This window comes from Microcaecilia unicolor, chromosome 8 (assembly GCF_901765095.1).
Source record: "Microcaecilia unicolor chromosome 8, aMicUni1.1, whole genome shotgun sequence".
Taxonomy (NCBI): domain Eukaryota; kingdom Metazoa; phylum Chordata; class Amphibia; order Gymnophiona; family Siphonopidae; genus Microcaecilia; species Microcaecilia unicolor.
Window position 1 is genome coordinate 169,952,537 of NC_044038.1, and position 12,370 is coordinate 169,964,906.

The window sequence follows — 12,370 nt, forward strand, 5'->3', positions numbered from 1 at the left end:
ATCATTTATCCTGTTAGCCAGTGCCAACCCTAAGTTAAATATAAACATCTAATGATGGTGGCAATGATGTCAGAAGTAAGGTATGTAAAAAAAGAAGTTTTAATATTCCATAAAAGAGAACACACACATCAAAATTCAATTTATTGCAACAGTGTTGTCTTGCTGAGATAGTTTCAGTAGCACCAGCTGCATCTGCACCTGTTAAGCAGGGTTTCAGAATTGTAACTATCGTGTGAAATTCAAGGCACAAACACAATCACTATTACACTGCTCAAAAGCAGTGCAAGAGTATAAGAAGGCAGGTTAAGACTGCTATGGACAGTTTTCAATGTAGTAAACAATTCTTTAATAATTAAAGAACAAAAAAAAGGGTCTTATTCTTAAATAGTTTTCATCAGTAGTCTTCTGCTCTTCTACATTAAACCCCCCCCCCACCAAAAAAAACAAAAACCAAAACGTTAAACACACACGCAAACACTGGCCATCATACATTTTTGATTTAGTTTGAATTATCTTTCATCTAGGTTACTTAAACAAGCTCTTTGTATATTAAGAAGTTAATCATGATTTGAAACCAACATTAAATTTGGTTCTGTACATCTACACTGCAGAAAATGATCTGCACATATCATTTGACAAATATAGAAGAATTTTTGCTATGCAACCAATTTCCTTAACAAAATTCGGAGCACCTACAGTGCTCCCAAGAAATATTCCTGGAGTCTTTCACATACAAAGGAGTGTTCTGTAAACAAGCTAAACAGGATTCCTGAAAACCTCAGCCATGTCTGCATCCATTCTTTACAAGATAAGCAACTTTATTATCTGAATTTTATTTAATCATTCAACCAGTGCTATAATCTTCATTCAGATTCAATTGTTCACATTCAGACTGAAAAATACTTCAATGCTACTACATCAAAAGCACAATCAATACTTTTATTGAACCTCAGCCTTGTCACTCAATCTCACATTTCACAAAAATCGAGTGTGGCATTTTCACTGCATTTGTGAAGCATTCTCAGTATAAAGAAGAAGTTTTGATTATAAATTTACCAACGTAATTAAAAGAGAAAGCTCAAGATGGCTTGATGGTTTTCATCTTTCACATCTACAGGCGTCATGTGAGAATAAAATAGTAAGGAATTACTATATGACAAGAGATTTGAATTACTATAACTACAAAACTAGGCTGGTTGTAGAAACCCGGTCCCATCACAGTGGCTCAGGAGATCACCATGTGTTTTTATGGCATCAGCAACTTAGGCAGAGGTGGTTTTGCTCTTTTATATTTCAAAATACCGCAAGAAGTTAAAACATTTCATTTTAGTTTTAAATCCCAGAATGCTGATCTGAGGAAAAGCTTATTTTCAACTCCATGAACATGAAAACCCAAAACAAAAGATTTCTGGGTAAAAAAACTGCCTCTGCTTAAATGATCTTAAAAGGTTCATTAAATATTTGTTCACATCACAATAACTTAATTTCATTGCTATTTCAAGCGTGCCAAACACTTAAAAAGCAAATGAACAGTTTATCTACAATTAGTGGATAGATAATACAATTTCTCTGTAGGACTTGTAATTGACCATTAAGTGTGTCTGGAATTTCTAAACCTAACAGAATAACAAAACAAAGAAAAAAATATACATTTTGAACAAAGATCTATCTTTATTTTACATAATGTATGTAGCCGCCAACTGATTCGTACTCAACGTTTTCTACACATAATTTGCAGCAAGATGAATTTGCCAGGCTTGTTTGAATTTTAACCTGATTTGGAAAAGTTAAGTTATAGCATCCTGTAGCTGCACAACTTTGTGCTAGTAGTGGTCCTTTATTTGCACTGATTCTTGAAATCACAGTGAAAGACATCTCATCATTCGCACCAGGCCCACAAACTTAACACTACATAGGGCGGTACTAGAGCCCAGTGACTTGTAATATGGAGGTTTTTGCCACACAGTTCCACCTCCATGAATTACTTATTCACTTGTTGTTGTATATGAAGGAGGAACTCATAGTACGATAAGGCAGACTCTGTTCTGTCTTCTACCATGTTCTGAAGGAAACTTGGTTTCAGTGAACTCTCGTCCCTTTAAAATAGAGGTAATTATATATTAATTATCTGAGCCATCTGACATCTATTTAAAACCTCTCCCTCCTCCCCCCAAACACACACATTTTTTTATCCACCTTTCGCTCAGAATGCCCAGGTGATATATGTTCAATGTCTCCACAGCTTCTCTCATTGCCCACAAATACACCTGTCACAACCCTAGCAGCTCTATCAGAAAGAGACTTAAATTTGAGTTTGCTGCAATGCAGTGCATAGTGGCCTAAAGTGGGCAATATTACATACAAAGCTAGTAATATACAGATACATATAATACAGTTGCAGAACAGGAGAAAATATATATATTTTTTAAATTTCTGTGTAGATTAGCACAGTTGCCATCAGCAAAAATACACAATTTAAAAAAACTCCCACAATTAAACCTGGGTAGAGGGTCCCTGGTTTGATTCCCAGACCTGGTCTTCGGCACTCTTGTTCATCTTAGGCTGTGGGTTGCTGCAAAGGCAGCATTCACATGCCCTGTGGCAAAGGGAGACATGTGATCTCTGATGGCTGGGTTTAAAGTCCATGACACAGGGTTCTGAAAGACTGAGCTGAGGCAGTTGCTTTAATGGCTAGGCTAAGCATACAAGGGAGGGAGGATCTATCCAAATAAGGGAAACATTTCTGGGTTGTTGCAAAGACAGATTCACAGTTCCAGAATCCCAAGCACACTGTCTCCAATTGAGCTAAAGCAATGCAGAGAACGGAGGAGCTACCATATCAAACAGCACACACACACATAGAACAAACATTCTAGCACATCTCTGCCATCTATTGTGAATACTCTTGAGTAGCATGAGCTGTTCAGGATTAAATCTGATATGAATCATAGCAGTCTGGCTTCTGATATATGAGCAGATGAGTAGCCTAATGGTTCGTGAAGTGGGCAGAGAACCTGGGGAACTGGGTAGAAGCACAAGAAACACAGACACAAGGAGTGAAGAGGCAGGCAAGGCTGGAGCGGGCCTGTTTCGCTGCTCCCAGGGTAAGGGCAGGGATGTAGAAATTATTCTGGCTGATTCCTTACCTTCTTTGCTTCAGCTCAGTGGTGTGATACCTCCCCATCTCACCTGGGGGGGGGGGGGGTCACTCTTTTCTGTCCTTACTTCACATCAACTGAAGCAGTCTTTGCACTAGTGCAAATATTCTCCAGAGTCTCCAGGTAGTCTCAGTTTCTGCGTATTTATGTACAGACTGTCCTATGATTTCAAGTCGGAATGACTTTCACTTCATTTTTTAAATTAGACTGAAACAGGGGCCCTGAAGCTGCAAGATGGAGCCAATTTAGATTCCATTTTTCTCTAGTCTTAGACTTAATACTCCACTGCCCCAGGTACAAAAACTTAGACTGTAAGCCCATTAGGGACAGATAAATTAGCTGTTAACCATTTTGGTTGTACCACAGATAGGCAGTATATCAAATCCATGACTCTTACCCTTTTTACTAGCCTATACATTTTATTTATATGCTGAAGGGGTAAAAATGCAGCTTACCTTATTACATGTAATGTAGGGAAGAATGGTCTTTGTTCCCTAAGCCAAGAAATAAAGGCTATCGTTCTAGCAGATTCAGCTGTGTCAAGCTCAGGAAGCTGTGTCTATTTCAGAAAAAGATCAGTAGAGAATTTCATATTCCTTCATCTTAAATGTAAATTTCTCTCACACAGAGAGAATGTGGAGCACTTTAATCTGAAGGAGAGTAGTACAATCCTTAACAAGTGAGACTGTCACTGGCTAATATGAACAGTAATAAAACACAATTGATAAAACTCCTCACTTTACACAAACACATTATTAAATAAATACCAAAAGGCATAAACTAAGTTATCAATATTTCGATAATGCAGTATGACACTTAGCTCTTAATTAATTATTTCTTTCTTGTTTTACTTTCAAGTTATAGCCTTACATGTAACAATGTGTCACACTCTTCTACCATACAAAAATAAATTGGTCCACCTGTTAGCAGATAAATCACAAACGTGTTTAATAAAAAAAAAGTTATACAAAAATTAGTAAGTCGGTAAGGACCACAGGAAGTTACAATGCTCACAAAATTTGTTTAAATAATATAAGCAATCATCAGTCAAGACACAGTACTGGTATAAATATAACTGCTCATCCAATCATTATATACCTATATATAATTTCTGTATTAATCTGTGTTGTTCGAATTTGCTCATGTTTATGTATGTGTGTGTATATATATATATATATATATATATATATATATATATATATATATATATATATATATAATAATTTGATAAGGTTAGATTTATACCATTATACTAGTACTATGTTGATTGATGATCCTTTATATTATTTAGATAAATGAGCACTGGACTTTACCAGTTTGGTTTTTTGGGGGGTGAGGTGTAAGCAACATGGGCTACTGTTAAGACAAGTTATTTTACTGTTAACCCATGCTTTGAGTAACTAGGTTTCACTACATAAATTGGGACAATAAAACGACCTGTGCTAAAATAGCACAAGTTAGTGGTAAAAGTTAGTGCAATTGCTAATCTAAGTTTAAAATCATTAAAATACTTCAGGTTTTTTACCGTTCTTGCTCACACTAAAAAAAGGAAAAAAAAAAACATCTTTCAACAAACAACATTTAAAAATACACCGATGTAGGAAGGTAAAACAGAAACAAAAGACTTACCATATTTTGTGGTATTGATGCATAATTTGGGACACCAAGAACACGACTAATAAAGTCCTGCCCACAGTTCTTTCCAACCCACAAATACATGATCTAAAAAATTGTGAAAAAATGTATTTAACTTCACAATTTATATTCTGCCTTTTAAATAAAAAATGTATACAAAGCAGAGCACAACTGGAAATATGTAAACAGAATGAAAATAGAAATTGCTCAGTACCACCATGCTATGCCAAAGGCTTGAATACTACATTCTTAACACTAATGAGGTCTTTTACAAAGCTGCGCTAGCATTTTTAGCTTGCGGTTAAAAAAAAAAAATCAGCTGGCAGTAAACACTGAGGCGCCCATTATATTACTATGGGCATTTCAGCATTTACCACCAGCTGATTTTTACCGCAAGCTGAACACTCTAGCACGGATTGTAAAAGGCCCCCTTAGTCTATAGTTATCCTTCTGGCCTGCAACGCGTACAGATAACATAAGGCTGCAGTGTCTTGAACAGTTTTCAGTGTGTGGCACTGTACGTGGTCGCCAATCATGAGGCAAGAAACAGCACGGGGAAAGTGTGGTTATTTCTGCCACTGTACGTGGTCGCCAATCATGAGGCAAGAAACAGCATAGGGAAAGTGTGGTTATTTCTGCCAGCATTAGATTCCCCCTTGTGGTAGTTCCTGTATCACTCATATGTGAACTACTGTCTTGACTTTATATATTTCCCTTCTTGGTACCACCATTTATAATATATAACGTACAGAGCCAGCATCCATTAGGAAAGCACCATCTCTACTAAGCTTCTCCACGGACAGCTGAAGAATGGGTGGCTGAGGTATTGTTCGGTCATTGACACTGAGGGCCCCCTAAAGAAATAAAAACAACATTTTACCCAATAAAATACGAGAAAGCAGTTTTGCTGTTGGTTACCTTCAGTTTCTGACTTCAGATGAATTATGTTAAGAAAATGCTATTGCTAATCTAAGTTTTTAAAAAGGAAAGAAAGAATTGCTGCAGATCTATTTATGGCATTGAGAGACTGATACTTCAGCTGAAGGCGAACTGACACTGCTCACAGACCTGCTGTGGCTTTAAATCAAAGAAAAGTACTTTTCAGAGTATTTTATCTACAAAAATCAATATTATAAGTATATTAAAGCACATGCAGTAAGAAGGTACAAACCACTGTAAAGGTATACAAAGAATTTCCATACCTAAATACATAAGCATCAACATACTGGGACAGACCAAAGGTCCATCTAGCCCAATGTCTCGGTCAAAAGTACCTGGCAAGATTGCAAAAGAGTAAAACAGATTTTATGCTGCTTATCCCAGGAATAACCAGTGGATCTTCCCAAGTCCATCTTAATAATGGATTATGGACATTTCTTTATGAATGTGTCCAAAGCCTTATTTAAACCCTAAGCCAACTGCTTTTACCATAATCTCTGGCAATGAATTCCAGAGTTTAATTACACTTTGAGTGAAGAAATATTTTCTCCGATTTGTTTTGTTTACTACATAGTAGCTTCATTGCGTGCCTCCTGGTCCTTGTGAATCATTTGGAAAGCGTAAACAAAAGTATATCTTCCCATTCCACTCCACTCAGTATGTTATAGACCTCTATCATATATCTCTGCAAGTTGAAGAGTCCTAGCCTTTTTAGCCTTTCCACATAGGAAAGTCGTTCTAACCCCTTTATTATTTGTCGCCTTTCTCTGTACCTTTTCTAATTGAGTTATATTTTTTTCAAGATGCAGTGGCCAAAATTGCACACAATATTCTAAGTGAGATCACACTAAGGAGCGACACAAAGGCATCATAATATTCTCAGTTTTGTTCCTCATTTATTTCCTAATAATTCCTAACATTCTATTTGTTTTCTTGGCCACAACTGCACACTTGATGCAGTAAGAAGGGGAAAAGCAAAGTGCCTTCGGCTCTCAAAAAATGCGACCTATAAAATATTCAATAATCATGAAGTTCACACATTTTACTTTAAATATGACATTTCCACTGGGATTTCAATACAAATATGTTCTGAATTTTAAAGAATAATTTTTTGGTTTGCGATCTTGGATAATTTTGTTACATTGTTGTTTTTATTATTTTGCAAACTTGTGTTACTTCATAAAATTTATTTTAGTTTACAGAGGTTAAGGTAAAATTATGTATAATCATACCTGATAATTTTCTTTCCATTAATCATAGCTGATCAATCCATAGACTGGTGGGTTGTGTCCATCTACCAGCAGGTGGAGATAGAGAGCAAACTTTTGCCTCCCTATATGTGGTCATGTGCTGCCGGAAACTCCTCAGTATGTCGATATCAAAGCTCCATCCGCAGGACTCAGCACTTAGAGAATTACACCCACGAAGGGACACTCTGCCCAGCTCACCACCGCCGAAACGGGGGAGGGGAATTAACCCAGCTCATCCCCACACAAGTGGGGGAGGGGAATCCGTCCAGCTCATCCCCGCGGAGCGGGGGAGGGACACCACACCCGCCGATGCGGGGGGATCTGGCTTATCCTGCAACCGCAACCGCGGGAGGAGCTGACTGACCCTAACACCGCCGAAGCGGGAGGGGTACAAAGCTGCCCTACAGCCGCACGAAGCGGGAGGGAGTGCCGGCAGAATTTATGTCTCAATCCAGCCCCGTAAAACGGAGGGGAGAGGAATGCAGCAGCTCACTGTAACACAAAGTCGTCTCAACTCTTGAAGAATCCAAGTGAAAGAATAACTTGAACACGAAGTCCTCCTGAAGTAACTGAAGGCTAAACTTGAACCTAAAATTCAACCAGAATATAAACAGTACAGATATCTGGGAGGGGCTATGGATTGATCAGCTATGATTAATGGAAAGAAAATTATCAGGTATGATTATACATAATTTTACCTTCCATATCATCAAGCTGATCAATCCATAGACTGGTGGGATGTACCGAAGCAGTACTCACCCAGGGCGGGACATAGAAATCCCTGACCTCAACACTGAAGCTCCAAACCGGGCCTCCGCCCGTGCAGCCACAGTCAAACGGTAATGCTTGGAGAATGTATGAGCCGAAGCCCACGTTGCCGCCTTGCATATCTCTTCCAAGGAGACGGATCCGGCCTCTGCCATCGAGGCCGCCTGAGCTCTCGTGGAGTGAGCCTTCAGCTGGATAGGCGGCACCTTCCCCGCGGCCACATAAGCCGCTGCAATGGCTTCCTTGACCCATCTTGCCACTGTAGGCTTAGCAGTCTGCAGACCCTTACGAGGACCTGCAAACAGGACAAACAGATGATCCGATTTCCGGAAATCATTGGTCACTTCCAAGTATCTGATGATGACTCGTCTCACATCCAGATATTTAAGAGCAGAGTACTCCTCTGGGTAGTCCTCCCTACGAAAGGAAGGGAGACAGAGCTGCTGATTCACATGGAAGCGAGAACCAATCTTGGGCAGGAAGGAAGGCACTGTGCGAATAGTCACTCCTGCCTCAGTGAACTGCAGAAAAGGCTCTCGACATGAGAGCGCCTGGAGCTCGGAAACTCTTCTGTCTGAAGTGATAGCCACCAAAAAGACTGCTTTCAACGTCAGGTCTTTCAGAGATGCCCTCGACAAGGGTTCCAAAGGCGGCTTCTGCAATGCTCTTAGCACCAGGTTGAGATTCCACGCAGGCACCACTGAGTGCAGAGGAGGGCGCAGGTGATTAACTCCCTTGAGAAAGCGCACCACATCTGGCTGCGAAGCCAGGGAAGCACCCTTCAGGCGGCCCCTGAAGCAAGCCAGAGCCGCTACCTGGACTTTAAGGGAACTGAGCAACAGGCCTTTCTCCAGACCTTCTTGCAGGAACGCCAACACTGAAGAAATTGGAGCAGTGAAGGGAGAAAGTGAGCCTGCTTCACACCATGCTGCAAAGATACGCCAAACCCTGGCGTAAGCAGTAGAAGTAGAGCGCTTCCTCGCTCTCAGCATAGTGGCGATGACCTTGTCTGAGAAGCCCTTCTTCCTCAGACGCTGCCGCTCAATAGCCAGGCCGTAAGACCAAAGGGAGAGGGATCCTCCATCACCACGGGACCCTGATGTAACAGGCCCTGCTCCACTGACAGCCGCAGAGGATCGTCGACTGAGAGCCTGAACAAGTCCGCATACCAGGGACGTCTGGGCCAATCCGGACCCACCAGGATTACCCTGCCGGGATGCTTTGCCACCCGGTCTAGCACCCTGCCCAACATGGGCCAGGGCGGGAACACATAGAGGAGCTCTTGTGTCGGCCACTGTTGGAGAAGAGCATCTACTCCCAGGGATCGAGGGTCCCGTCCTCTGCTGAAAAAACGCGGCACTTGGCCATTGGCCGATGACGCCATCAGATCTAGGCTCGGCTGGCCCCAGCGCTTCGTGATGTCCAAGAACGCCTGAGCAGATAGTTGCCACTCTCCGGGCTCCAAGGTATGGCGACTGAGAAGTCCGCCTTGACATTCATGACTCCGGCAATGTGGGCCACTGAAAGCTGTTCCAGGTTCGCTTCCGCCCACTGGCAAAGACTCATAGCCTCCTTGGCTAGAGGGGCGCTCTGGTACCTCCCTGGCGGTTGATATAGGCCACAGCCGTGGCATTGTCCGACAGGACCCGTACAGGCTTCAACACCAGTACCGGGATGAACTCCAATAACACCAACCGAATGGCTCTGAGTTCCAGGAGGTTGATAGACCACTTGCCTCTGCAGGAGACTAGAGCCCCTGCGCTGTCCTTCCCAAGCAGTGGGCTCCCCAGCCCATCAAAGAGGCGTCTGTCGTGACGACAATCCACTCCGGGGTCACCAGAGGCAATCCTGCAGACAACTTGTCTGTCTGCGTCCACCAGCTCAGCGCCTTGCGCACTGCTGGGTCCACGGGAAGGCGCACAGCATAATCCTCCGACATCGGACTCCAGCGCAGCAGCAGAGATAGCTGTAGTGGTCTCATATGAGCCCTGGTCCCAGGGCACTACTTCCATCGTGGCCGTCATAGAGCCCAACAGCTGCACGTAGTCCCAAGCCCGAATAGGAGAGGCTACTAGGAACTAGTCCACCTGAGCCTGAAGCTTGACAATCCGATTGTCTGGCAGGAACACTCTGCCCACTTGGGTGTCGAATCGAACTCCCAGATACACCAGGGACTGAGTCGGGCGCAGCTGGCTCTTCTTCCAGTTGATGATCCATCCCAGGGAGCTCAAAAGAGCAACTACCCGGTCCATAGCTTTGCCGCACTCTGCATAAGAGGGGGCTCGGATCAACCAGTCGTCCAGATAAGGATGGACTTGTACTCCTTCCTTTAGCAGGAAGGCCGCTATGACCCCCATTACTTTGGAAAAGGTCCGCGGAGCAGTAGCCAACCCGAAAGGGAGGGCTCTGAACTGGAAGTGTCGTCTCAGGACTGTAAAACGCAGAAAGCGTTGGAGAGGAGGCCAGATGGGAATATGCAGGTACGCTTCCTTGATGTCCAAGGAAGCCAAGAACTCTCCTGCCTTCACTGCCGCTATAACAGAGCGGAGAGTCTCCATGCGAAAGTGCCTCACTTTCCAGGCCCGATTGACCCCTTTGAGGTCGAGGATAGGCCGGACAGAACCTCCTTTCTTTGGAACCACAAAGTAAATGGAGTAACGTCCCTTGCCAATCTGATTTTTTTGGCACCGGAACGACCGCACCCAGGCGGATCAGGTTGTCCAAGGTCTGCTGCACTACCACAGCTTGACCGGAGACTTGCAGGGAGAGAGTACAAACCCGTCTCTTAAGGGTTGGCAGACCTCTAGCTTGTAGCCGTCTCTGATGACTTCCAGCACCCACGCGTCTGAAGTTATAGTGGTCCACTCGCCCAGAAACGAGGACAGCCGTCCTCCAATCTGCACTGGGGCGTGGACCAAGGCCCCGTCATTGGGTACGAGACCCTGGGGGAGGACCGGAGGGAGCACCTCCGGGACGGCGGTCTCTGCGAAAGGAATGCTGCTTGGGGGAGAAATTCCTCTTGAAGGAAGAGGGGGCAGAGGAACCCGACTTGCCCGGGCGGTATGGAGGTATCGGGACGAGTACTAACCCGAGCCCTGACCTCTGGTAATTTCTTGCCCTTAAACGTGCCGAGATCGGTCCCGATTTTGTCCAGCTCGACCCCAAAGAGCAGCTTGCCTTTAAAAGGCAATCTAGCCAGGCGGGATTTAGAGGCGTGGTCAGCAGACCAATGTTTCAGCCAAAGCCACCGCCGCACAGAGACTGTCTGAGCCATGCCTTTAGCTGAGGCTCTCCAGACATCATACAGCAAGTCTGCCAAATAGGCTAAGCCCGATTCCAGGGCCGGCCAATCAGCCCTCAAGGAATGATCCGAGGGGGAAGCCCGCTGCACCATAGTCCGGCACGCCCTGGCCACATAGGAGCCGCAAACTGAGGCCTGCAAACTTAAAGCAGCTGCCTCCAAGGACGACCTTAAGGCCGCCTCCAATCTTCTGTCTTGGGCGTCCTTTAGGGCCGTGCCACCTTCCACCGGCAACGCCGTTTTCTTAGTCACCGCAGTGATTAAAGAATCCACGGTAGGCCACAGATAGGCCTCACGTTCACTCACAGCCAAAGGATAGAGGCGGGACATAGCCCTAGCCACTTTAAGGCTCGTTTCCGGGACATCCCATTGAGCCGCAATTAAGGTGTGCATGGCATCATGCACGTGGAAGGTTCTAGGCGGGCGCTTCGTCCCCAGCATAATGGCAGAGCCAACAGGGGCTGAGGGAGAGACGTCCTCCGGAGAGGAAATCTTCAAAGTGTCCATGGCCTGTAACAACAGGTTGGGCAAATCCTCTGGGCTAAAAAACCGCGCTGCAGAGGGGTCATCCGCTCCATCCGAGCGGGGATCTATCTCCTCCAAGGAATCCGCAAAGGATCGTTGGGAGACCTCAGACACGCTGCCCTCATCTACATCGGAGGAGACAAAAGTCCTCCAAGGCCTGGAAATCAACCCGAGGGCGTTTACCTCTGGGAACCTCAACCTCTTTATCAGAAGAGGGAGCAGGGGCAGCGTTTTGCATGAGGAAAGCCTGATGCAGCAGCAAAACAAACTCGGGGGAGAAACCCCCCAGACTGTGCACTTCCGCAGCCTGGCAACAGCCCTAGACGCACTCTCAACCGGCGCTCGCAATAGCGGGGGAGAGACATGCTGCGCATCCAAAATGGCGTCCGGCGCGAAACTCCGTGAAGGAGCCGCGCGGGAAGAACGGCGCTTAACTTTAGCCGCTTTTGTGCCGTCGCCCAAATTAAGGGCGTTCATGGCATTAATGTCTCCAACCTCAAGGGCGGCCCCGAAGAAGCCGTCCGAGCCGCGTGGCCGGCCAAGATGGCGGAGGCGAGGAGCGGGGGATGGCGTTTATGGCGGGAAAAAACCGCCACGCCGGAGGAACGACCGGGACATTCATCGGTCACTAAACTATCACCCATCAAGGGCGAATCAGGTTGTAAAACCCCCGCATCCCCTCTAGAAGCGCTCCAGCGATCCGGGGAGCGACCCTTTGCGCCCTCGCCCTCCGACGCCATTGCCACGAGGAGAAGAATCGGGGAACCCCCTGCCCGCTATAAAAAGGTAAAATT

General features: G+C 44.8%; 1 protein-coding gene across 1 annotated transcript in view; it reads right to left on the bottom strand.

The window, feature by feature from the left end:
• Nucleotides 1-918: 918 nt before the first annotated feature.
• The window catches only part of SEC24A (SEC24 homolog A, COPII coat complex component), an 84,237-nt gene continuing 72,785 nt past the window's right edge, over nucleotides 919-12,370 (bottom strand). Inside the window, 4 exon segments of the mRNA XM_030212587.1 lie at nucleotides 919-2,096; nucleotides 3,614-3,717; nucleotides 4,788-4,880; nucleotides 5,543-5,647. Of these exon segments, the coding sequence (XP_030068447.1) occupies nucleotides 1,982-2,096; nucleotides 3,614-3,717; nucleotides 4,788-4,880; nucleotides 5,543-5,647 (417 nt within the window). The 3' untranslated portion in view covers nucleotides 919-1,981.